This window comes from Micromonas commoda, chromosome 5, assembly GCF_000090985.2.
Source record: "Micromonas commoda chromosome 5, complete sequence".
Taxonomy (NCBI): Eukaryota; Viridiplantae; Chlorophyta; class Mamiellophyceae; order Mamiellales; family Mamiellaceae; genus Micromonas; species Micromonas commoda.
In genome coordinates, this window is record NC_013042.1 from 1,062,325 (window position 1) to 1,086,405 (window position 24,081).

A 24,081-nucleotide genomic window follows, 5' to 3' on the forward strand; every position below is an offset into this window, starting at 1 on the left:
ATACCGCAGAGGGATCCCCGGAGAGGTGCGCGCGCGCGCCCCCGTCGCCCGCCCGGACCCGCCACCGCGCCCGTCGCCCCGCGGCCTCCTCCCCGAGGGTTGCCCACTTTCGCGTCCAACCGCTTTTTTCGCGATCCGCCCCCCCCTTCCCCTCGCTCACCCCCGCCTCCCTCCCCGCGCAGGAAACCCGAGCCCGAGGCCAGGACCGACGACATGGACGAGAGCGCCAAGATGCTCATGCTCCTCGGCGAGCTGGGCGGCGACGACGAGGAGGACGACGCGGACGAGGCGTCTGACGATGACGGAGACGGCTCGTCGCCGGCGAAGATCACGCCGTCCAAGCGAAAGAAACCCGAGCGACCGTCCGCGAACGGGCACGGCGGGCTGGCGACGGGAGCTAACGGCGCGCTGGCCGCGACGCAGTCTGGGCCCGTCGGCGAGTGGCTCAAGGCTGAGGGCGAGGCGCGGATGAAGATGGCGGATCACCGCCGCCTGATCTACCGCTGGACCAACGCGATTTACCGCCTGTTGGGGATGAAGATCCCGCGCGGCATGGGTTCGCTGTTCGACAAGGGGGAGAAGAACAAGCGCGAAAAGTTTGACAGGTTCCTCTCCTACTACTACGGCACCGAGACGTTCGAACCCGGGACGTACTGGTACAACAACGCGGACACTATCCAGTTTTTCATCGAGCTCGTGAGAGTCGCGACGTGCAACCGAACGGTGTTGGAGCCCATCACGATTCAGAAGCTGTTTCGCAAGAAGGATCCCACGAGGCAGGCCAGCACTTGGATCATGGTTCAGGAGGAGCTGGATAAGACCAACGTGACCGCCGCGGAGCTCAGGGCGCTGTTCGAGGGGCCTCCCAGGATGGAAAACGGCTTCCCCAGGGGCCGCCCTCTGTTTGTGCCGATTCCCAAGAATCCGAAGGGGCACCACAAGTACAACCGCGGCGACGGCGGCGGCGAGAGCGTGCCCCCGTCCCCCGCGCCGCCCGCGCGAGAGCGACCCGCGCGGGAGAAGAGGCCGAGCGCCTCCGCGAGGTCCTCCAAGCCCGCGGCTCCGACTCTGACGGCATCCGCCGTGCCGAACATGGCCAACTTCCAGGCGATGGCCGCCGCCGCGGGAATGGCGAACATGAACCCGGGCTTCGCCGCCGCCGCCGCCGCCGCCGCCGCGCAGGCGCACGCCGCGGCGATCCACCAGCACACCGCCATCGCCACGGGGCACGCGCGCACTTTCGCCGCGCACGAGGCGATGATGCGGTCGCTATCGGCGGGTATCCCCGGGGGGCTCAACCCGATGGACCCCGCCGCCGCCAACGCCATCAACCTAGCGCAGCGCCAGAATAGCCTAGCGGCGCTGTTCCAGAACGGGTTCGTGTCCCACGGCTCCCCGGGAACCCCCAGCGCCATGAAAGGCCCGCGACGGGACGCGAGGGAGGCGCACGAGGCGGAACTCGCGAGGGCTGAGGCGGCGCCCGGCGCGTGCGCCGGCGTCACCCTCGCTCCGGGATCGTCGCCGACGCACATGCCCGGCGGGATCGTTTCGCCTTATGGGTCAGCCGGCGCGAACGTGGCTGGCGCGTCGAGCCGGCTGGGGCACAAGCGCGCCAAGGCTGGCGACTCGCACGCCGACGTGATTCGCAGGATTGACGACGTGACGCTGGCGGGCGGGGACGCGGCGGGGGAGGCTGATTTGCCCCCCGCGCCCACGCGGCTGGTTGGCGAGATTTTGTTCGGGACGCTTCGCGACGTCGTGAGCGACGTCTTTGGCCTGCCCACGAAGGTTTCCGAGGCGATCAAGGACGACGACAGGGCGATCGTGGAGGAGGGTAAGGAGCGGCTCATGTCGATGGGCGAGCTGATCAACGCGAATCTTCCCGACTTGACGGCTGTGGAGGACGATACCGGCCGCGCGGGCGGCGGCAGGGAGCCCACGGTGGACAGGACCGGCGTCAAGGCGCAGGTGGACAGCGTGATCGTCGCCGCCAAGGCTGCGGAGTCCACGTGGCGCCGCTTCAACGACGCCAGCCTCCGAGCCTTGGCGGCGGCGCAAAAGGCCAAGGGAATCAACGACAGGATGGAGACGGCGAGAGCCGAGCTCGCGGGCGCCAAGCTCGCGCGGGACGCTGTGACGCAGCACTCCATGGACGTTGATCCCGCGGTCAGGGCCGCCATGCGAGCGACCATCGAGGAGAAGATCGCCAAGGCGAACACCGAAGTCGCGTCCTTTGCGGATGAGCACGCAAAGTTTTTGGAAGCGGAGGCGGAGGCTCGAGCGGCGGCGAACGCGTCCGCGCGGGCGTTCAGGCCGCCGTACGAGGAGGTACGCAAGCGCACGTTGCGCATCCGGCTGCACGCGGAGGAACGCGCGGAGAGGCAGATCGGGAGGGCGCTCTCACGCGCGGACAGGGACCTTCAGCACAAGGACCAGAAGTTGAAGGAGCTCGGATTCGCCAAGGATCCGGTGGTGAAGCCCGAGATTGAGGAGATTGAGCGGAAGCGCGAGATCGTGAGGGAGGGTCGCAAGAAGATCAAGGCTGCGCACGAGGGGTGCAAGACGGCGATCGATTGGTGCAAGCGGGAGATCGCCACGTGCCAGACGGCACTCGACGTGTAAGAGAAGAAGGGGAGTAACGATCGCAAACGGAAATGAAATCAGACATATCGCAACTCTGAAATCCCATGCACCATGCCGGTCCCATTGCGACCGGTCCAGACGCGCGTCTTGGTGACGACGGCGGTCGCGCGGGCGGAGCATGCCATCGCCGCGCTCGTCATCGTCTTCGTATTCCCGCCGCCTCCGAGGTGCGCGCAGGGGAGTGCCGACGCTTCGATATCGGATAGCCGTGCGACGTGTCGCTCTCAGCCACGAGTTTGGACTCGCTGTGGATTTCGACCGACCGCGAGCAGTGCTTAGAAAATCTTGGAGGGGGCGGTTTGCGGCGCCACTTGCGCGACTCGCCTCGCACGCCAGCCACTCGTTCGACGCGTATCGCGCTCTCGAAGACGTACGATGGGCATCACGCGGCCCCGGGAGCCCGCGAACCCGCCGCGGGAACCCGGACGCCGACTCGCACCTCGGAACTCGATGTCGAATCCTTCGGTCCCCGGGCTTCTCTCGTTCTTTTTGTTCCTCGCGTTCCTCTCCTCGCCCGCCGTGGCGCACTCAAACTACCCGGGTGGATGCAGCGCTTTGGACGGACACGGTGTAGGGAGCTACAGTACTAATCCCGGCTACTGGAAACTGGAACTCGACGGTGGCAACACCGTGAGCACGAACGACCGCGTGGTGGTCAAACTGTACGATTACTTGTGTATCTTATTTTGCAGATACTCTTGGAAATTGGGTCAGCCACGCACTGCCGCCGCCGCTGCCGTGATGTATCGCGCCTTCACCCCGCGCCCCTCGAGGCGCGTCCGCGGTGGTCCCACCGCGATCGTGCGACTGGTCTGCGTCGTCATCGTGAGCGCGCTGGCGTGCGACGCTGCGCCGTTCACGAACCAGCAACTCCGGGATGCCGTTCAAGCGTGCAAATTTGCTGATCCCACCTATGGGGGCTATGACTGCTGTGCTAAGGAACCGAGGAACTGTGGACCCGCCGGGACGGACGAAATGCATATGTGGGACGTGTCTCAGGTGACGGACATGTCAGGGCTGTTCCGGGACTGGTACGACTTCCGAGCCTCAATTGGAAACTGGGACGTGAGCTCTGTTACGAACATGGAGCAGATGTTTTCTCAACAAGGCAGCCTCTCCATCTGTAACAGTTATTCCGGCCATAGCAGTATTCCCTATAAATCCTACTGTGGGGGCGCTCTGTATATATCGGGTTGGAACGTCTCTCAGGTCACGAACATGAACCACATGTTCCACGGCAACACAAACTTTGACACTAACTTCATTTCAAATTGGGACGTGGGCAAGGTCACGGATTTCAGGGGCATGTTTCGAGGGTGCAGCACTTTCAACCAGAACCTCTCCAGTTGGGACGTCAGTCAGGCGACAGACATGGGTTTGATGTTCGAATCAGCCACCGCGTTCAACGGGGACATCTCCGACTGGGATGTGAGCTCAGTCACGAAGATGGACGATATGTTCTATACAGCCACCGCGTTCAACCAGGATCTCTCGAAATGGGACGTGAGCTCGGTGACGGACATGTACCGCATGTTCGCCTATTCGGGTTTCGACGGCGCGGATGGCGAGATCGTCGGGAGCACCTGGACCACCGCCCAAGTCACCAACGCTCAGGACATGTTCATCGGAAACACAGCATGGACCGCGAAGTACGAGATCATATCCGGGACTGACCCTGACGACGGTCCGCCGAGCAGGTGGGGTAAAAAGTCTTGCCCCGTGAACTATTACGTCAAGTCCAACATGTGCGCGCCCTGCCCCGCGGGGAGCACCAACGCCGCGGGCGACGATCCATACGGAGTGGATACTTCGTGCGATCCCATCATTTGCGCACAGAACCAGCGCGTGCAGTCCAACGCGTGCGTCGCGTGCACGGGAGGTGCGGTCAGACCCGCGGGCGATGAAGCGTCTGGCCCTGACACTTCCTGCGGATGCCTTGAGAACCATCACGTGTGCAAGGTGAGCTGGACGTCGGTAAATATGGGCTATGGGTTAAGCTTACAGTTTCAGGCAGATTCAGGCTCATGCAAGGCATGCCCCCCCGGCACCACCAGGGCTGCGGGTGACGACCCCGCCAGCGCGGCGACGACGTGCGACTACACGCCGTGCGCCGAGAATGAGACCGTCGCCGACAGGACCGACTGGATTTTGTGGATTACCCACAATTCCCTCTCCGCCTTACAAGTATCCCCCATCTCCTCCTACTGCCCGGGCTCAACAACATCCACCTTGGGCGATATTCACAAGTTCGAATGCAAGGCGTGTCCAACCAGCCTCGTCAACGCCGCGGGCGACGATCCCGCGACGTTCTCATCTGTCGGATACTGCACATGCCCCGTCAACACATACGGCGAGTTATGGACGGAAAAGTGCACTGCCTGTCCCGACGGCACCGCCGCTGCCGCGGGAGACAAGGCCCCAGGTGGCACCGGTATCAGCGCCTGCCGGCCAATCACGTGTGCGGAGAACGAGCGCCTCAAGAACAACACATGTGTAAGCAAATTCTGTGGCGCATACGAGCGCGTTCAGAATAATACTTGCGTGGCGTGCCCGCCCGGGACTGTCAACGCCCCGGGCGACGACCCCGCGGGAGCCGACACCTTGTGTGACGCGCGGGGTTGCCCGCTTGACCACCACGTCGTCAATAAGACGTGCGTGAAGTGCCGGGAGGGGCTCACGAACCTGGCGGGTGATGACGAGTCCGGCGACGATACCGAGTGTCGATCAAGAGTAATCAAGCTCTGCGGCGCGTACGAGCGCGTTCAGAATAATACTTGCGTGGCGTGCCCGCCCGGGACTGTCAACGCCCCGGGCGACGACCCCGCGGGAGCCGACACCTTGTGTGACGCGCGGGGTTGCCCGCTTGACCACCACGTCGTCAATAAGACGTGCGTGAAGTGCGGGGAGGGGCTCACGAACCTGGCGGGTGACGACGAGTCCGGCGACGATACCGTGTGTCGAGGGTACGGCTCGGGCGCTGGGGACGTGTACGGAGAGAGGAGCCTGTTCACGGCGGTCGCAGTCGCCTTGGTGACAGCAATTTTAGACAGCAGACGATAGACTAGGAAAATACAAACGAACGATGCAACCGCACGTCTCTATGCCTCATTGATTACATTTCGCGGTGGCTAATACCGGGCGAATACCGTTCAATCCAAGTGCCCGTCTTTCGGGGGCAGGAGCTTGACGAGGTTCGACGCGATCTGCGCGCGCCTCTTCTCCGTCATCTTCGGGCTCGGCCTGTAGTACTTGAGCATCCCGTCCCACGGCACCGGCTTGATACCCGCGCGCTCGCAGATCATCCCCCGCACCCGCTCCGCGAACTGGATCGAATCCTCGTCCGGGCCCATCTCCTGCGGCTCCATGTACCACACGTCCGCCACGACCGCCCACGACGTCATCAGCTTCAGGAGATAGGTCGTGAAGCTCATGCGCCTCGAGTGCCAAAAAGTCTCGGCGAAGATCTTGTTGTACTTGATGGCGATGGGGCACACCTTGCACCCCAGGTCGAAAGCGCCCTTCTTGAACATGACGCAGTACTCGTTGTTGACACACGTGCCCTCCGGGAAGATGAGCAGAGGTAAGCGGTCGGGGTTGGCGACGTGTTCGCGGAGCCTGCGCTGAACCATCTCGCGATCTTTGGACTCTGTTCGGTTGAATCGGATGCAGTGGATGGCGTCCATGGCGGTGTTCTGTATGAAGCCCACCCACCCTTTGTTCTGCTGCGCGATCGAGCTGAACGGAGTCACCTGCGCGCGCGTGCGGGTGGGTAAATCGCGGTGAGCGAACGGTTTCATTCGCGCTCATTCAACCGAGGCGAGGGAGGGGACGTGTTCGGTGCCTGTAAAAAAATTTATCGGTAGGGTTGGCGCACCTGCGTGAGGACGATGTAGTCGATGATGCTGGTGTGGTTGGCGACGTACACGTGCCCGCTCCTCTGCGTGGGCTTGGGCCCGTGGTACTTGATCACGCCCGTCCACGAGATGACGAAGCAAGCCGCGTACAGGTGCACTAAATCCCGCTCCAGGTTCGCCCTCAGCTTCCCCCTGGTCACGTTGTGTATGATCGTGAAGAAGAGGATGAAGAGCAGCGTGCAGGTGACTATCCACGCGAGCCTGATGGGGAAGAGCACAAGGTACCGCAGCGCCACGCCGAAGCACCACAGGGGGAACAGGTAAAAGTTCCAGTTCCACGCGGTGTTGTCGGAGAAGGCGAAGCACGCGTTGAACGTGTCGTCTATGATCGCCGACGCCGCGTCCTGCAACACCCCGGACGCGTCCAGGAGCCTCGGCAGGATGGCGGTGTCGCTGCCAAAGGTTTTCGAAGCCTCGCGCTCGAGCTCGATCCCGGACGTGACGCGCTCCACCTCCTCGGACGCGCGCGTGGACTCGGCGGCGAAGAACTCATCCTCGCCGATGCCTTTGCCGGGCGAGTCCTTCGGCATCGCGCGCGCGTGATGGGACGGACACGCGCGCGAAGTTCTGCGCTCAGCTAGGGCAAGATCTGACTCAGCCAGTCTTGGCCAGCTGTGGCCGAGCTGCCGAGCGGTCCTGAGCTGCCTGTTGCCGAATCCGGCGACCTGACCGCGACCTTCGGTTTGCGCGTCGCGTCGTTTGATATCCAGAGTCGCGCCGCGCACGGCAGACGCGCGTCCATCGCACGCTCGCACGCTCGCACCGCGTCACCGAATCGAGCGGGGCGACCGAATAAAGCCTCGCATCGACGCTCTCGCGCCGCCGCGATCGTCGGGCGTCGCCGCGGCCGCCGCGATCGTCCCGCTTTCGGCGCCCGCGTCGCATCTTCGCCGTCCGTTCCGTTTCGGGCGATGCCCGCGCAAACGCGCGAACCCGCGCTCGTCGACGACGGCATCCCCGGCGGACCCGGCGTGTACAGCACGCGATGTCCGCCCCTTCCCAGGCTCCGTCTCACGGAATCGCGCGAGGTCGTCAGGCGCGCGGCGCTGCGAGCCAAGGGCGTCGACCCCGACCTCGTCGAGCGATGCGTCACGCCATCCGCCAAAAACAAACACGAGCGAACCGCGGACGCGGACAGCGCCGGCGACTCCCCCATCTCTGAGACGGCTAAACCGTCCCCGCGCGCCGCGGACCCGCTCGCGGACCTCGTCGACGGCGCGGACGCCCTCTTCGACCTCCCCGAGGGGCGCAAGCGCGACCGCGGCGGCGGAGGCGGCGGAGACTTCTCCGTCGGAGCCAGAGCCGACCACCACCTGCGAACGATGCACGACGTGCGACGAGTCAGAGCTGAGCGACGCGCGCTGCGAACTTTACTCCCGGGCAAGTGTTCGAACACGGGTAAAAGTGTTCGATCGTCGTCGTCGAACCCCGGCGTCAAGGGGACGTATTCGAACGTAGCCACGTACGGTGGTAATAGGGGCGCCGACCGCGTGCTCGCTGAGGAGCGGAAACGGATCGAGCGCGAGCTCAACGCCGCGCGGACCCTCGTCCGAAGGCGCGAGTGCGCGCACAACGCCGCGGTTAACGCGCGCGTCGGACGCGAACGCGAGCTGCGCGCCCTGAACGGTGAGCTCGAGGTGGTGGCGCGCGAGGCGGCGCGGGCGAACGACCTGAGCGGGCTCGACGCCGAGCTCGACGCCGCGCGGACAAAGGCGCGAGAAAAGCAGGCGCTCGCCGACGAGGAAGCCGAGACGTCGCTTCGCCGCGCGCACATCGCCAGGCGCCTCACCGCGCACAACGTCGAGCTCCGCCGAGGAACCGCGGCGCTCAAGGCGGACCTCGCGGACGCCACGGCGGACGCGGACGCGTGCCGGGAGTACGAGCGAGGGGCGCTAGACGCCAGAAAACGAGCGCACGACGCGCTCGAGTGGGTTCGCGCCAGGTACCTCGAGCGCGTCAACGCGTGGAAGCGAGACGTCGCGCACGCCAAGGTGGAGCGCGACGAGTTGCTCGACACGCTCAAGGAGGAGAAGACCAAGGAGCGGATCTTGGCGCGAAGGCTGGAACGGGAGCGCGCGAGGAGTGAGGCGGATTGCGTCGGAGCCAAGCGAGCCACCGAGTCGGCTCGGGAGGAGGTGACGAGACGGGAGAGCGAGGAGGAGTGGTGCCGCGCCGCGCTGCAGAGGCTGGCGTCCGCCGCGGGTTTGCACGACGTCGTCGCGCTCACGCCGGCGCAGATCCTCGCGCAGCTGGAGAAGTCGAGGGACACGAGGGCGGCGGCGGATGCGCAAATCGTCGAGGCGCAGGAACGGGAGCGAGCCGCGTGGGCGACGCTCCTCGCCAAGACGGAGGAACTCAGGGCGGCTCGACTGGGCATCGACGACGACGACGACGACGACGATGGTTACGACGACGTGGGCTCGTTCGGCGGCGCCTCGGTCGCCGGGCGCTCGTCGCGAGCCCGCTCGGTCGCCGCCAGTCGCGCGAGGCGAGCGACGCTCCAGCCGTTCGATGCTCGACGCTCAACGTTCAACGATCCGCCGCCGTTCAACGTCGGCCGTCCGTCCGTCCCGAGGACGTCCGCCGTCGCCGCCGTCGCGGGAAGGACGAGGCGGTCGAGCACGAAGCCGCCGGTGCCGAAGATGTCGCGGATGCGGGCGGCTTCAATCTCCGTTGTAGCCGCGTTCTCGCCGTCGCCAAAACTCCCAAATCGGGAACCTCCGAGAACCTCCGAAGGAAGGAAGGAGCGCCCACCCTTCGCCCGCGTCTCGGCTTTGGACGTGGGATCGAGGAGGGACGAGCGACTGGAGCGCTCGATCGCGTCGCGGGAGAAGGAACTGAACGCGAAGATTCGCGACTTCAACCGCATCACGTCCTCGCTCGCCACCATGGACGAGGGCCTCAAGGCTGTGGACGACATGGTCACCAGGGTCACCAGGGTGCCCAAGCGCGCGGAGCTCCGGGGAGGCGCCGCCGCCCGCGCCAACGGCGAGTCACCGGGCGTCCGCGGCAGGGGCGGCGGTAAGGCTGGCGTAAAGGCTGTCGGCAAGGGCGGTCCGACCTCCCGGATGTCCGCGCCGACGTTCGCGTCCGACGCTCGAGCCAAGGAACGCGACAGGCGACGACGAAAAGAGCAGCAGACGTCCTCGCCCGCGCTCACCTCGCTCGACGAGGAAGAAGAGGAGGAGGAAGAAGAAGAGGAGGACGACGACGGCGGCGACGGCGGCGACGGTGGCGAGATGAACCGCGACGCTAGGGACGCTCCGAGGCGCAGGGCTTCCGATCTGTGGAGCGCGGTCCGCCGTTCCATTCCCGAGGACTCGGAGGAGGTTTCAAAGCGCGACGCCGCCGACGCCGACGACGCCGACACCCGCCGCCGCCTGCCCCGTCGCTCCGACGCGATCCTCGCGAGGTACGAGCGCCTCCCCGGGCGACTCGACGCGCTCCTTCGCAGGATCTCCGGCGTGATGCGCGCGCTTCCGAGCGGCCGCGGGCGCCGCGCCACCGTCGTCCTCGGCGCCGGCAGATCCTTCGCCAACGGCGGCAGAGGCGTGGGTCCCGAGCACTTCCTCGCCGGCGTCGGCCATCGCGTCGGCAAGGTGCCCAACACCGTCGACGAGGTGGACGACGACCCGGCTCGGATGCGTCTGAAGCGCGGGAGGGCGTACAGGGAGATGGCCATGAAGTGGTGCTTCCGAGCGGGTCGACCCATCGCGGGCGACGACGACGACGACGACATCCTCGTCACCGGTGACGACGGCTTGCTCCATTTCGGGGAGGGCGCGAGACGGGAGAGCCCGTCCGCGGAGAACGACGAGGACGCTCGACGTAAGAAGACGCTCGCGGCGATGGCGAGCGTCGGGCTCGGCGCCGCCGCGTTCAGGAGGTTCGTGCGCAAGGAACGGAGCGAACGCGTGCCGTCCAGGGCGGACCTCAAGACGCGAAGCGACAAGGCGGCGGCCAAGGTGGAACGAGCCAGGCTCGCCGCGGAGCGAAGGCGATGGCGCGAGGAGGAGGAGGAGCGCAAGGCGGCGGAGCAGGACGACAGCGACTAGCGGCCTGGCGATTACTACGATTGAGCGATTACCACGAGTGAGTCACGACTAAGACGTTCGATGAGTGTCGCTACGTACTGGCTAGTCCCACGGCATCTTGGGCATCTTGAAGCCGCCGCCGTCGCCCCGGGGCTCGCCCGGCTTCGGATCGTTCTCTCGAAGCTTCTCGAGCTCCCCTTTACCGAACTGGAACATGTTCGGCACGTAATTCTTCGCCTTCTCGCTGTCCCCGAGCGCGACGTACACCCTCAGGTCCCTCAGCTGCGCCGCGCCGCCGCCGCCGCCCAGGCTCACGCCGCCGAACATGGATTTCCCGCCGCCCGGCATCTTGTCGTAATAGGTGCCCAGCCGCGACCGCGCGGTCCTGTTCTCCAGGTCGATCTGCAGCCCGTCGGGACCCCACTTGGGCCCCTTGTTGTCCTCGTCGATGATGGCCATGCCGCTGCCGCCGCACTTGGCGAGCTTCACGGCCTTGCCGCCGCCCCCCACGCCCAGCGGTCCCCTGGGGTAGACGAACAGAAACGCGGAGATGGCGTCGAGCCATTCGCCGTACCCGAGCCAGCCCTTCGGGTTGTACCCTCCGAACACCGTCCCGTCGGCGGCGGTGGCGACGAGGATGGCGGCGCCCTGGCCGTCCAGCTGCGTGTGAAAGGACGAGGCGCGCCACCCGTGCACGTTCGCGTCGTAGGCGAGCCCGAGGGGCTGGAACTCCAACTGCGTCTGCTTGCACACCGCGCGCGCCATCTTGAGCTCCGGGGTGTCGTCCGTGGGCAGGAGCTCCGCGACGGTGCCGTCCACGAGCGCGGGCCACTGGTCGGGCCACTCCTCCTTGGTCATGCGCTTGAGGCCCATGGGCTCAGGGTCGTCCAGCGCGTCCTTGCCGAAGACGTTCATCACCATCCGGGTCACGAAATCGAGCTCCTGGTCATCGTCGTTGGCTTCGCCGGCGTTGACGCGCACGGTGGGGCGGCGAGCGGTCGGCGCGACGCGCCTGGAGAGAACGCGCGTCGCGCGCGGGGAGACGACGGAGCCCGGGGAGGTCGCGGAAGCGACGACCGACATGGCGATCCGCGGAGAAGGAGTGACGATGGCGCAAGATCGGGCACCTACTCATAAAAAAACGTCGAGGTGATCTCGTCGTCCAATCAGCGCTCGCAAAAACTTCTCACACCGCGAGACTGTCGAGGGGCGCCGCGTGATTAGCATTAGAATGCCGCATTTCAAAAACGAAGACTTCTAGTTTTCTTCCCGTCGTCCGAGCTGCTTCGCCCGGGCGACTCTCCACTTCTCTCGCACCGTCCAACTCACACAAGAACTTGAAAGAACCGGAACACCCCCCTGGTACCCCACTATCGTAACACGTGAGCACGCGCGCCCCGCACGAGCGCTCACGCCGCCTTCTCCCTCTTCGCAGCCTTCATCATGTGGACGAAATCTTCAAAGCACGGGTCGGAGTCGTGCGGCCCCGGGGACGCCTCCGGGTGATACTGGATGGTCATGGCCCGCTTCTCGCGATAGACCATGCCCGCGCACGTTCCGTCGTTGAGGTTGATGTGGCTCACCTCCACCTCCTTCGGCAGCGAGTTGGGCTTGACCGCGAAGTTGTGGTTCTGCGAGGAGATCTCGACGCGGCCGGTTGGGCCGCGAACCGGGTGGTTGCCGCCGTGGTGGCCGAATTTGAGCTTGAACGTCTCACCGCCGAACGCCTGACCGAGGACCTGGTGGCCCATGCAGATGCCAAACACGGGCACCTCGCCGAGGATCGCCTTGGCGTTCTCCACGGCGTAGGGCACCGCGGAGGGATCGCCGGGGCCGTTGCTGAAGAGGATCCCGTCGGGCTCCATGGCCATCACCTCCGCCGCGGGCATCGACGCGGGAACGACGGTGATGCGGCAGCCGTAGGACGCGAGGCGGCGCATAATGTTGTGCTTGACGCCGAAATCGTACGCGACCACGTGCAGCGAACCCTTCGTCGACGCCTTGGCCTCCGCCGCAAACTCCCACTCCGCGCCGGTGGGATCCTGCCACTCGTAGGGTTCGGTGCAGGTCACCTCCGAGATCATGTCCTTGCCCACGATGGTCCAGCCCTTGGCCATGGCGATGAGTTCGTCGTCCGTCTTGGCAGCGTCCGTGGTGATGACGCCGTTGAGGCATCCGGTGTCGCGGAGCCTGCGGGTGATGGCTCGGGTGTCAATCTCGGAGATGCCGATGACGTTCTGCTGCTCGAGGTACTCCGGGAGCGACATGGCGGATCGGTAGTTGGAGACGTTGAGGGAGAGGTGGCGGACGAGCATGCCGCCCATGTGCGCCTTGGTGGACTCCATGTCCTCGAGGTTGATGCCGACATTGCCGATCTCGGGGCAGGTGAAGAGGACGAACTGCCCGGCGTAGGAGGGATCGGTCAGGATCTCCTGGTACCCCGAGAGCGACGTGTTGAAGACAACCTCGCCGACGGCGGTGCCCTTGGCGCCGAAGGAGCGTCCGGACCACACGGAGCCGTCCTCGAGGACGAGGCGGCAGTCGTGAGTCTTCCAGGGCTTCTCGGTCGCCATGGATTTGACTGAAACGAAAGGGGACGAGGGGAGAGCGGTCAGCGTCGGCGGTCGAGGGTCGGCGCGATCGTCGGGAAAAGCGCCCGCACCGCGGTGCACGTGTGGGGTATTTTTTGAACTGGGGCTTGGGCGGCTGGGCCGACGCGCGAGCTCGGGGGTTATCGGTCGATGACTCACCGTCGACGACGGCGGATCGAACCGGGCGGACACGCCTGGCGGCACCCGCCGAGGGTTTGGGGCCCTGGACTCGGCGGGACGTCAGCGACGCCGCCTGGGCAACCGCAATCGCAGCCATCTTGCTCGCTTTTTGACGTGCTTTTCTCTCTGCAAACGCCCTCGCGGGTGGCGGTGCGGGGGAGCGCGAACTGGGTCTCTCTGACCCTAACGCACGGACAAGGACGTCGACGCTACGACGTGCCTCGGGAAACTCTTAGATAGACGCGGGGGAAAGGCTCTCCTCGTGTCCACTTACGCTACCGCGCGTGCCAGCTCTGCGCCGATCGGCCGCCGCTCTCGGCCCAAGGTGACTCGGTTCAAACTGTTTTCGAAGCAGATTTTTTGGGGCGGCGGCACCGCATCCGAGATTTTTGAGCATTCTCCGATGAAAAACAGACTGGGCGGTGAAACAACTCGTCGAGGCACGGTCTGCCGAAAGCGGGGTTGATCGGGTGCCCTCTATGTTGATCGGGCGAGATATGCAAAGGCAACCGCACCAAGGTTCCAACCGGCGGGTTCACGATTTACCGACTGTTCATCAGTAGACAACCTTCGCCGCTACACCCGGCACACGTAGGAGGACGATTTGGTCACGTATCTCACCCACCTGTGCGCCCCCTTCCCGTCCTTCCCGCCCCCGCCCGGCGCGATCCCGTCCGCCCCCCCCGTCGGACCGCCCCCGATCTGCAGGTACCGCACCTGCAGCCGAGACGCGTTGTACGTCGGAATCGTGAAACTCAGCGTCGCGGGACCGCACTCCTTCTTCGACGCCCTCGCGCTGGCCTCGTCCGGGAACGACACGTTGATCGTGAGCACGTGCTCCCCCTGCCCCTTCACCTTCTTGAACTGCCACACCACCGCCCGGTCAGCCTGCGTGTACGCCGCGTGTTGCTGCCCCGATCCGACGGAGCCCTGCTCCAGCGTGGGGTGCGCGTTGACGCAGTTTCTGGGCACCGGGAACTTCACCTGCAGACCCGTGCACGTGTTCCGCACCGGGAACTCGGCTTTGAGCATGAGCGTCACCTGCAGCCGGTACGGGGTTCCGTCGTCGATGACCGTCTGCAGCCGAAACGGCGGATCGAATTCCCCCGCGACTCGATAGTTCATCAGCGCAAACTCCCCCGCGGGCGGGGTCATGGAGATGGTCCTGTCGACGTCAAACTGCGACAGATCCGCGGACTCGTGGAAGTTGCAGTCGTCCAACAGCACCGCCATGCCCCCGCCCGCGCTGTACCCCTGGTACCGCCCGGGGCCCCCGAACGCGCCCAGGTCCCTGCCGCCGATGGCCAACTCCTCGTTGAGCGCGAGCTTGATCGTGGGCCTGTCGTGCAGAAAGTTGCGAACCTGGATCGAGCCGTCGATCTCGGAGGACACCTGCGAGCCGTCGGAGGCGAACGTCACGTTGAGCTTCTCCACGACGTCGACGAAGATCTCGTTCCTGCCGCCGGCGGATTCGTCCGGGCCCTGCGGCGTCGCGATGACCGATCGGTTCACCGCGCTCCTCTTCGCGCTCGTCGGCGCGCCGCCAGACCCGAATTGGCCCACGGACGCGCTGAAGAACCCGTACTTCTTGGGCGTGACGCCGCCGCCGACCGAGGACTTGCCGACGTCCTCCGTGGCGTGTATCGGCTCGTTGAACACGCGTTGCTTGAGCGTTTCCGTGTCCGTGGTTTGCGCGTATCCGTGGTCGAGCATCTCGTCGATGAGTTCGTACGCGAGGATCGAGTTCTTTCGCAGCGCGTCTTCGCTCAGGACGCCGCAGTAGTCCTTGATCACCTTGGCGACGCGGTGGAGGAGCTCGAGGACTAAGGAGGGCGACACGTTCTTGCGCGTCGTCGCCGCGACGAAGAGGCCCGCGACCTTGACGTGCACGTAGTTCACGCCGTCTTCGCTGAACACCGCGGGGGCCTTGTCGCCGTCTTTCCAGAACTTGACGGTGCGAAAGAAGACCTCCGTGGTGATCTTCACCGGGACGTCCAGCCTGAACTGCTTGTTGATGATGACGTCGCCTCTGGGAGAGAGGATGAAGAGCTGCGAGATCATGGCTGCCTGGCGAAAGGAGGTGGCGCGCCTCGTCGCGAGATCCAGTTGGCTGCCCTAATTCGTCGCGTAGGGTGTTTCGCGAACGCTGGCGGGTTCCCGCGCCTCCGGCCGTGCAAGCGGCGCTGCTTTACCCCGTATGATGAGGACACGTCCTGCTCTCGCGATGCGACGGCCGCGAGAACCCACGTCTCCGGTCGGGATCGCGCGACTGGACTCCGCGACGGTCGGTGCCCTCTTCGAATATAATGTTGACATTTGTGGCTTATTCGCCGGTGAAAAGCGAAATTCGGCAAATGGCAATCCACGCGAGTCCTGTAACTGTTTGTGCATACGTGCGTGCCCGGGCGCTGTCCGCCCCAGGTTTCGCCGCCCGTTTGGCGTTGGCACCGGATCTACGCAGCGACACAGGACGGGGTCGTCGGGCGTAACGAACGGTTTCTCGCCGTCGCCAACGCACCCTCAGCTCACGGCGCTTCACGCGGAGGCTTTCGGTCCGAACGCGGGACCCTTAGGTAGAACCGTGTACCAGCGAGCGAACGCTTCGTCACGTCCGTCGTCGGCGACATGGCGTCGTCCAACAAGCCGATGGAGATCGGCACGGTCGGCGCGCTGACCCTCAGCGTCGCGTCCTCAGTCTCGATCGTCATCGTCAACAAGTACCTGATCAGCACGCTGGGGTACAGATACGTCACGTTCCTCACCGCTTTGCACATGCTCGTCACCGTCGGCGCCCTGAGGGTCGCCGCGAGGTCGGGATGGCTCGAGCCAAAGTCCATCGATCGAGGCGCGCTGCTTCGCTTCTCCATCCTCAACGGCGTCTCCATCGGGTTCCTGAACCTGTCCCTCGGGTTCAACAGCGTTGGGTTCTACCAGATGACCAAGCTCGCCATCATTCCCTGCACGGTGGCGATACAGACGATCTTCTACGCCAAGCAGTTCAGCGCGAGGGTCAAGGGATCGCTGTGTGTCTTACTCGGCGGCGTCGCCGTCGCGACGGTGACGGATCTGGAGCTGAACACGATAGGGTCGGTCATGTCCATATGCGCCGTCGTCACCACGTGCGTGTCGCAGATCTGGACCAACACCATGCAGAAGACGTACGGGGTGTCGTCCACGCAGCTTTTACACGCGGCGTCGCCCTACATGGCGCTGACGCTGGGATTCATCTCCGTTCCGCTCGACGGTTTCCTCGTCGGCGGATCGCCGCTGTACTACGAGTACAGCGCGCCCGTCGTCTTCGTCGCGGCGCTGACGTGCGCCATCGCGGTCGCCGTGAACTTCTCCACGTTTCTCGTCATCGGAAAGTGCGACGCGGTGACGTACCAGGTGCTCGGGCACCTGAAGACCATGCTCGTGCTGATGTTTGGATTCGTCGCGTTAAACAACCCGGTGGCTGGGAAGAACATCCTGGGCATCGCCATCGCGCTGGCGGGTATGGTGGCGTACGGGGTGGCCGAGAACGCGGATAAGAAGGCGGCGGAGCAGAAGGGGGGCGGGAGCGTGCTGCCGGTCACCGGCAACGGCGGCGCGAACGGCGGCGCGAAGTGATGAGTGTAAGGGTTAGCGCGGGCGAAAGGTTCAATGAACGCGTCTCAATGAAAGCACTCGGAAGTGATAAATCCGCCCGGCGGCCGCGCGTCCCTCCCGCCCGTCGTTCGGAACGCGAACACGGCGGCGCCCGCGAGCACCGCCCCCGCGGCGAGGTACGCGGCGACGTCCACCGCCGGCGTCTTGGACGGAAACCCGCGCGCCTCCCCCTCCCCGTCCCCGTCCTCCTCCCCCTCCCCGTCCTCGCCCGCCTCCCCGTCGTCGACGATTGGCTCGAGGTCGTCGTCGTATCCGTGCGCGCGAAGCAACGTCCACGTCGTCTCCGCGCGACCCTTCGCCACGAACAGCCCGTGCGCGTACAGGAACCCCCGTAGGGTCAACCCCGTGTGGTCGCCGTCGAGCGTCACGACGCCCGCGCCGTTCGTCGCGTCCGCGCACGTCCGCTTAAGCCCGTCCAGCTCGCCCGGCGCCGGCGCGACGCCGAATGCCCGCCGCTGCATGCGAACCAAGTCGACGTCCGCGAGTGCGCCGTCGCCGTCGACGTCGTGCGCGTGAAACACGTCGGCGAGCGCGCGAGTGCACCGCGCGGACAGCTCGGCGATCTGCCCGGGCGAGCTGGACGGGTCGCTGGAGCTCGGCTGCGTTTGGAGCAGGGGCGCTACGGGGAAAATCGCCCCCCTCCTCGCCAGCCGCACGGTTTTCAACGCGTTGAAACCCGTGCGCGCGCTGCACTCCACGCACGACTCGATCTCGCGCCACGCGTCCATCAGCGCCAGCAGCGCGGCCTCCACGTCGACGTCGCCGTCGCCGCCGCCGCCGCCGCCGCCGTTCGCGTCGTTCGAAGCCCCCGGCGCGGCGGTTTTTGGATTTGGTTTTAGATTTGGTTTCGGTTTCTTCGGTTTGTCCGCGGCCGGCGCTCCGTCGGCGCGGCCGGCGTCGTCGTCGGAACGGCCGACACCGTTCGCGCCGTTCGTCACCGGCGTCCGCCCGCCGGCGTCCTCCCCGCGGCGCGCGTCGCGCCTGCACCCGGCGACCACCACCGGGATCCTCCGCGTGCCCTCGTCGTCTTCGTCGTCGTTGTCGCCCATCTCCGACGGTTGGGACCCCGAGCGTCTGCGCGCCCGTCGCCTCGGCCGCTGGAGCGCCTCGCGCAGCGCCGGGAGCCACAGCGAACTGAGCGCGTTGATGCGTTCCGTCACTTCCCGCGTCGTTCCGCCCGCGTCGTACGCCAACACGACGACGTCGGCGTCGCGCGCGACGCCTCGCAGGTGCGGCACGAGCGACGCCAGCGGCGGGCACGAGGTGGGGACGGTACCGTTCGCGCCCCCGCCGCCGCCGCTCGACGGCGCCCACCCCGGCGTGTCCAGCAACATCACCGCGCGATCGTCATCGTCGTCGGGCCCGGCGAGGTGCGCCGGGATCGTCGCTGGCGGCGCGGTGCTCCGCGCGTTCCGTCCCCAGCCGTCGGAGTGATGGCGACGGGCGTGGAAGTCCGCCCCGTGCCCGGCGGGGCCGACGCCCGCGGCGCTCGCCGCCGCGCGCGCGAGCGCGGTCTTCCCGGCACCCGGCGGGCCGCATATCGCGACGCGCACGGGCCCGCGGGGCGCCATTCGCGCGCCCGTCGCCCCACCACTGGCTCGCGGCGCGCCCCTTCCCACTGGCTCCCCGGCGACCGCGCGCCCCGGCTCGAAAACGCGAGTCGTCCAACAGATTTCCAAACCCAGCGGGCGTGCGTTCGAGATGGAGCGTCGTCACAATCGGACGCGCCGAGGCATGGCGGCGCCGGGTTCTAACGACGGCGCGGCGCCCGAGGGCGTCGCCGCCGACGGCAAGATGGCGTGGGAGATCATGAAGACCTGCGAGCGGCTCGCGCCGAGGTTCACCCTGGGAGACGTCATGCTCGCGTCGTCGTCGTCGTCCTTCTCGGGCACCGCCGAGGACATGAGATCGTCGCTCGTGAGGATCGCGCACCTCGCCGGGGCGCACGTGGAGGTCGAGGCCTTGACCGGGGAGGTGATATACGTGTTTCCCAGGCGCGTGCGCGCCGCGGTGCTGTCGCGCAACGCGATAGAGAACAACCGGGCGTTCCGCAGGAGGGCGTGGCGGGGCTTCCTCACCGCGTTCCGATTCTGCTTCAGCGTGTTCCTCGTGGTGTCGGTGGTGCTCGTTTTCCTCGCGCTCGTCGCGATCATGATCATCGCCCTGACGCAGAGCAGGGACAGGGGCGGCGGGGGCGGGCAGCTCCCGCTGTTCTTCGGCCCGGGAGGGCCCGGCGGCGGCGGCGGCGGCGGCGGACCGTATTACCACCACCACGGCGGCCTCAACGACAACTTCTGGCTCTACCTCTACATGCGCGACATATGGTGGCTGACGTACTGGAACGAGCACGAGTACAGGATGCATCAGCGCCTGCACGGGGAGTACGGCCGGGGTTTGCGGCACGGACAGCCCGCGAAGGGCGCCGGCGGAGGCGCGGCCCCGCCCGGAGGCGACGACGGCGGCGGCGGCGGAGGACGAGGAGGAGGGGGACGGGGAGGAGGAGGAGGAGGAGGAGGAGGCGGAGGAGGAGGCGGAGGACGCCCGGGCCCTCCCGACCGCGACCCCCCGGGTGGTCCGGGTGCCGACTGGGACAGGTTCCTCGCCGAGGAGGACGAGGCGGAGCGCGGCGAAGGGGACAAGAACCGCGAACTGTCGTTCATCGAGAGCGTCTTTGCGTTTGTCTTCGGCCGCGGCGATCCAAACGAGGACCTCGAGCACCGACGCTGGCGAGCCGTGGGTCTGCTGCTCAGGGCGAACCAAGGCGTTGTGTACGCCGAGCAGCTCGCGCCGTTCCTGGACTCGTACCTGCTCCGGGACCACCGCGGGGGCGGGCTCGACGCCTTGGCCGCGACGGTCCGGAACATCATCCGGAACATCATCCGGAGAAAAGAAGACGACGCCCGGGGCGACGCGTCGCGGATGCACGAGGGATACGTCCTCGAGGCACTCGCCAAGTTCGGGGGGCACGCGGAGAGCTCCGAGGACGGCCGGCTGGTGTACGTGTTCCCCGCGCTGCAGGTGTCGACGCTGGAGGACCACGAGGGGAGCGGCGGGGGGGGCGGGACCGGGGAATCGCGAAGCCGACCAATCAGGACGCTTCCCCCGCCCATACCCCCGCCCATCTTTGAACGCGCGCGGCCGGTGTGGGAGGGCGGGGAGAAGACCCCGCTCGTCGTCGGGCTCGGGATTCTCAATCTGGTGATGGTGCTCTTGTTCAAGCGCGTCGGAGGGATGGATTTCCGCGCGCCGAGGCGTCCACTGGGGATCAGGGCGCGGAGGACGATGGGTCGCAAAATCGCCCCCGGGCATCGATACGACTCCGACGTCGTGAGAGAGCAAGCGAAGCAACGGCTGAGGGACCAGGCCGAGACGGTTCAAAAGGCTAAAGCCGCCGCGGACGCCGCGACGAAAGCCGGGGAGGACCCGGTCGCGGCGGCGAAGGCTGCGGGGGGAGAGATTGTTTACGAGACGGTCCCGGCTACGATTCGTTTCCTCGAGATGTTCCCGTGGATGTGCTCCAAACTGTATCCGCTCCTGTTCTGGTACGCGGTGGTCTTCTTCGCCGTGCCGTGCGTGCGCGCGGCGTACTGCGCGTGGGAGAACGGAAACATCAAGCGGCGGAACAACGCGAGGCGGGAGCGCGCGGGCGCGGCGCTGAGGGAGATCGTGGCGGCGAGGGAGGAGAAAGGGAGGGCGGCGGCGTCGAGAAAAAATTTCATCAAAATCGTCGACGAGGACGACGAGCCCGACGGCGGCGCGTGAGCCTCGTCGACAAACGGACGCGAAGAGTACGTTGTCTGAACGGCGAAGAGTACGTAGTATCACAAGTTGTTTGCATGTAGACTATCAGTTGGTCTGCAGGTTGAGGAGCAGGTAGAACCCGAGCTGGAAGAACACGTTGATGATGAGAAAGTTGACCACCACCTTTGGGCCGCCCAGCGCCTCCACCACCGCCTGCACCTGCCCGTACTCGGTGTTCTTGTCGAGCTCCTTCGCGCCGGTGAGATCCGTGTCGAAGGTGACGAACGCCTCGCCGTTAACGTTTTCCGCCCCCAGCCGAACGGTATCGCCGTTGTACACCCTCGTCCGGGCGTTCTTGCGCACCTCGCGGCCCGCGACGTAGGTGCCGTTCGTGGACCCGAGGTCCGTGACGAACAGCTTGTTGCCCTCCATCTCGAACTGGCAGTGCACGCCAGAGACGCAGTTGACCTTGGCGACGTAATCGATCCCCGGGCCCTTATCGCGGCCGACGACGAGGATATCGCCGGTGCGGAGCTTGACGGGCCTCAGCGCCGCGCCCCTGACGGGCTCCGGGTCCAACGTCCACGTGGGAATGTCGCCATCCTTGACGCCATCCTTGAAGGTTCGCTCCCAGTTGCCGAGGCTTTTGCCGGATTCCCGCTTGGCCGGGGCGGCGGCGGCGGGCGTCGGCGGCTTGGCTTCCTTCTTGGCGGGCGTCGGGAACGACGGGAGCGCGAAACCCCCGAACCCGCCCTTCTTCGGTTCCTCGAAGTCGTCCTCGTCGTCGCCGTAGTCGAGATCGACGGTTTGATCGATGGTCTGGTTCATGGCGCCGAAGGAGGCGAAGGGGTTGCCGAAGGGGCTGCCGCTCTTGGCGGGCTCTTCAAACGCTTCCTCCTCCTCCTCCTCGTACGCGTCCTCCTCGTCCTCGGGCTCCGCGGCTTTGGCGCCGAAGGAGGCGAAGGGGTTGGCCGGGAGCTTCGGGAGCTTGAGCTCCGGCGCGGCATCGTCGCGCTCGTCCGACGAGGGCGTCGAGCTGTTGGACTTGGAGAGGAAGGGGTTGCCGTCGACGGCGTCGTCCACGTACGCCGCCCCGTCGCCAGCCTCATCCGCATCATCCTCGGGCTCGGACTTGCCGCCGAAGGGGTTCTTGAAGTTGAACGCCGCCGCGGCGACGCCGCGCCCGGAGTCCGTCCTCCCGCGCATCCGGCGCGCGATCGAGTCATTTCGCGACGACGCGGATGATGCCGCGGCGGGGACGCGAGCGGCCGCCTGGCGGCGCCCGCCGGCGACCACGCGAGCGGGGGTGATCGTGCGGGTGGTGACGGACGACGCGCTGACGATCGCCATCGCGGGAGCCATCGCGGACGCGGGGAAGGCGCGGATCCGATTGCCAACCGCGCGGGAAGATTCTCGTTGCTGGCGATCCAGTTGGCAGTCGCTTCGACCAATCAAAAAAATGGGAATAAACATGAAATCCTTTTTGGACTGTTTGCTCTGTGCGTGATCCGTCTGGCTGGTGGGCTGGTCAACCAGTCAACCAAAAAAGAAATCCTAAAACTAAAAACCACCAAGTCGACGGAGCTCGCGCTCAGACCTCGTCGCTCCAACCCTCGTCGTGTCGCCCCCGCGCCCCCGCGCCCCTCGCCCCGACGCCGTAGTAGTGTATCCCGCTCGCCCTCGGCGTTCTCGACCCTCCCGGCACCCCTCCTCCCCTGGAAGAGTATCCTCCCCTGGAAGAGTATCCTCCCCTGGACGAGTACCCTCCCCTGGACGAGTACCCGTCGCTCTCTGACGCGTAGTCGTCGGCGTACACGACGGGGGGATCCGGCACGAACGCGTACGACGACCCGCCGGGACCTCCTCCAACTCCCACTCTGCTGTCGTCGACCCCGCGCATCTCCCCGTCCCCGTCCGTCTCGTCGTCCACCACAAAGTCGACCGAGTCGTCTTCGTGGATTTCTCGTTCCGTTTCTGACGCCGCGATGGAGCTCGCGGATTGCAGCGTCGGACGACGCGGGAACATCGTCGCCGTCTCGTTGGGGTCCACCGCGAGCCGCCGAGCCGCCGAGAGGTTCGAGCCGTCGTCGTCGCGCGATGACCACCCGCGTGTGTGGTGCCCGCCGCGACGAAGTTTTCGGCCGTATCCTCCTCCTCCTCCGTCGCCTCCTCCTCCTCCTCCTCCTCCTCCATCGCCGCCGCCGCCTCGACGATCGAACCCGCGTGGCGTGGAATCCGACCCGAGCGGCGTCGCCTCGAGATCCTCCGGGATGGCCACCATCGCGCCGGCCCTCGCGCCATCCCCGTCCCCGTCCCCGCCGAACTCCCCGAGCAGCGGCGCGGAGAGCGGCGGGAGATCGCCGTCGCCGCCCGCGTTCACGGCGCGACGAACCGCGTCGAAACCCGTCGCGACCGCGGCGGACGCGCGGTGAAACGCGCCGCGCAGGTCGTCCATGGGCGTGGGCGGCCCGCGGGAGGACCCGCGCGCGAAGAAACCCCCCGCGGAGTCGTCGTCGTCGCCGCCGCCGAGATTGTCGTCGACGTCGATCAACAATTCGCCATCCTCGTCGTCGCTGCCGTACTCGCCGAAGATCCTCCTTCGCGCCGCCCCGAGCCATCCCCCCGCGCCGCCGTGTTCGAATCGTCTGCCGTCGCCGTCGCCGCCGTCGGTCGGTCGGTCCGTCCCCGCGACGAACCCGATCCACGCGGCGGCGGCGACGACGGCGACGGCGACCGCGAAGAAGAACGCCGCCGTCGCGGACGACGGCGGCGGCGGCGGCGGGGGCGCGGGCGCGAGAGGCGCGGGCGGGTACCTCGGCGATCCCACCGGGAGCGGCGGGTAGATCATGCGCGCCGGCGGGGGCGTGACGAACGGGGGCGGCGGCGACGGCGGCGACGGCCTAGGCGGGTGGGGCGGGTGGGGCGGCCGCGGCGGTTGGGGAGGTCGCGGCGGTGCGCCGGGTCGCCACGGCGGCCACGGCGGGGGTGGGTTGGCGGGCCGCGGCGGGGGTGAGGGCATGTCCGGCCACGCGGGGTAGTGGGGATAGTGGGGCGCGGGGGGTGCGGCGGGAGCGATGGGGGGATACGCCGGATACGCCGGGTACTCCGGCGCCCCCACCGACGACGCGCCTTCGGTGCCCATTTTCCAATTTTCGGATCCGGCCCCGACTCCCGACCCGACCGTCGCGACCACCGACGCCGCGACGTCGCCTTCGTCGTCGCCCGCGGCGACGACGGCCATGAGGCACAGCGCGAGCGCCGCCGCGCCGCTCCTCATGCCGTGTGCAACCTACTCTGGCGACCCGCCAATTCAATTTCCGAAGGGACCAA

General features: G+C 66.6%; 12 protein-coding genes across 12 annotated transcripts; 5 read left to right on the forward strand and 7 right to left on the reverse strand.

Annotated features, from left to right (window-relative positions):
- Positions 1–1,220: 1,220 nt before the first annotated feature.
- MICPUN_108313 (predicted protein) lies at positions 1,221–2,680 on the forward strand. The gene has a single exon (XM_002502192.1). The coding sequence runs from the start codon at positions 1,258–1,260 to the stop codon at positions 2,620–2,622; it is 1,365 nt and encodes a 454-aa protein (XP_002502238.1). The 5' UTR covers positions 1,221–1,257; the 3' UTR covers positions 2,623–2,680.
- A 338-nt stretch (positions 2,681–3,018) lies between these two features.
- Positions 3,019–5,703, forward strand: MICPUN_58787 (predicted protein; the record flags this gene model as incomplete). Its single annotated transcript, XM_002502193.1, has 1 exon — positions 3,019–5,703. The coding sequence occupies one exon, from the start codon at positions 3,019–3,021 to the stop codon at positions 5,701–5,703; it is 2,685 nt and encodes an 894-aa protein (XP_002502239.1).
- Positions 5,704–5,728: 25 nt separating this feature from the next.
- On the reverse strand, positions 5,729–7,087 carry MICPUN_94289 (predicted protein; the record flags this gene model as incomplete). The annotated part of the gene is made up of 2 exons (XM_002502566.1): positions 5,729–6,392; positions 6,518–7,087. 2 exons carry the CDS (start codon positions 7,085–7,087, stop codon positions 5,793–5,795), a joined length of 1,170 nt encoding a protein of 389 aa, XP_002502612.1. The 3' UTR covers positions 5,729–5,792.
- Positions 7,088–7,468: 381 nt separating this feature from the next.
- MICPUN_58789 (predicted protein) lies at positions 7,469–10,612 on the forward strand (the record flags this gene model as incomplete). The annotated part of the gene is made up of 1 exon (XM_002502194.1): positions 7,469–10,612. One exon carries the CDS (start codon positions 7,469–7,471, stop codon positions 10,610–10,612), a length of 3,144 nt encoding a protein of 1,047 aa, XP_002502240.1.
- Positions 10,613–10,693: 81 nt separating this feature from the next.
- On the reverse strand, positions 10,694–11,674 carry MICPUN_58790 (predicted protein; the record flags this gene model as incomplete). The annotated part of the gene is made up of 1 exon (XM_002502567.1): positions 10,694–11,674. The coding sequence occupies one exon, from the start codon at positions 11,672–11,674 to the stop codon at positions 10,694–10,696; it is 981 nt and encodes a 326-aa protein (XP_002502613.1).
- Positions 11,675–11,809: 135 nt separating this feature from the next.
- On the reverse strand, positions 11,810–13,627 carry MICPUN_105618 (predicted protein). Its single transcript, XM_002502568.1, has 2 exons — positions 13,342–13,627; positions 11,810–13,172 (listed from the first exon to the last, which is right to left on the reverse strand). Exons 1-2 carry the CDS (start codon positions 13,457–13,459, stop codon positions 12,001–12,003), a joined length of 1,290 nt encoding a protein of 429 aa, XP_002502614.1. The 5' UTR covers positions 13,460–13,627; the 3' UTR covers positions 11,810–12,000.
- A 271-nt stretch (positions 13,628–13,898) lies between these two features.
- MICPUN_105619 (predicted protein) lies at positions 13,899–15,423 on the reverse strand (the record flags this gene model as incomplete). Its single annotated transcript, XM_002502569.1, has 1 exon — positions 13,899–15,423. One exon carries the CDS (start codon positions 15,421–15,423, stop codon positions 13,939–13,941), a length of 1,485 nt encoding a protein of 494 aa, XP_002502615.1. The 3' UTR covers positions 13,899–13,938.
- A 564-nt stretch (positions 15,424–15,987) lies between these two features.
- MICPUN_100666 (Drug/Metabolite transporter superfamily) lies at positions 15,988–16,974 on the forward strand (the record flags this gene model as incomplete). Its single annotated transcript, XM_002502195.1, has 1 exon — positions 15,988–16,974. The coding sequence occupies one exon, from the start codon at positions 15,988–15,990 to the stop codon at positions 16,969–16,971; it is 984 nt and encodes a 327-aa protein (XP_002502241.1). The 3' UTR covers positions 16,972–16,974.
- Positions 16,975–17,015: 41 nt separating this feature from the next.
- Positions 17,016–18,581, reverse strand: MICPUN_58794 (predicted protein; the record flags this gene model as incomplete). The annotated part of the gene is made up of 1 exon (XM_002502570.1): positions 17,016–18,581. One exon carries the CDS (start codon positions 18,579–18,581, stop codon positions 17,016–17,018), a length of 1,566 nt encoding a protein of 521 aa, XP_002502616.1.
- A 163-nt stretch (positions 18,582–18,744) lies between these two features.
- Positions 18,745–20,341, forward strand: MICPUN_100667 (predicted protein; the record flags this gene model as incomplete). The annotated part of the gene is made up of 2 exons (XM_002502196.1): positions 18,745–20,153; positions 20,230–20,341. The coding sequence occupies 2 exons, from the start codon at positions 18,745–18,747 to the stop codon at positions 20,339–20,341; spliced, it is 1,521 nt and encodes a 506-aa protein (XP_002502242.1).
- A 468-nt stretch (positions 20,342–20,809) lies between these two features.
- On the reverse strand, positions 20,810–22,224 carry MICPUN_50361 (predicted protein; the record flags this gene model as incomplete). The annotated part of the gene is made up of 1 exon (XM_002502571.1): positions 20,810–22,224. The coding sequence occupies one exon, from the start codon at positions 22,222–22,224 to the stop codon at positions 20,857–20,859; it is 1,368 nt and encodes a 455-aa protein (XP_002502617.1). The 3' UTR covers positions 20,810–20,856.
- Positions 22,225–22,250: 26 nt separating this feature from the next.
- MICPUN_108315 (predicted protein) lies at positions 22,251–22,906 on the reverse strand. Its single transcript, XM_002502572.1, has one exon. It carries the CDS (start codon positions 22,775–22,777, stop codon positions 22,343–22,345), a length of 435 nt encoding a protein of 144 aa, XP_002502618.1. The 5' UTR covers positions 22,778–22,906; the 3' UTR covers positions 22,251–22,342.
- Positions 22,907–24,081: the final 1,175 nt, after the last annotated feature.

Excerpts from the sequence above, each read along its gene's own strand:
- MICPUN_108313 (XM_002502192.1), top strand. The coding sequence starts at position 1,258 with ATGATGCGGTCGCTATCGGCGGGTATCCCCGGGGGGCTCAACCCGATG.
- MICPUN_108315 (XM_002502572.1), bottom strand. The coding sequence starts at position 22,777 with ATGTTCCCGCGTCGTCCGACGCTGCAATCCGCGAGCTCCATCGCGGCG.
- MICPUN_105618 (XM_002502568.1), bottom strand. The coding sequence starts at position 13,459 with ATGGCTGCGATTGCGGTTGCCCAGGCGGCGTCGCTGACGTCCCGCCGA. Across the intron at positions 13,173-13,341 it reads TCGATCCGCCGTCGTCGACG|TCAAATCCATGGCGACCGAG; the intron begins GTGAGTCATCGA and ends CTTTCGTTTCAG.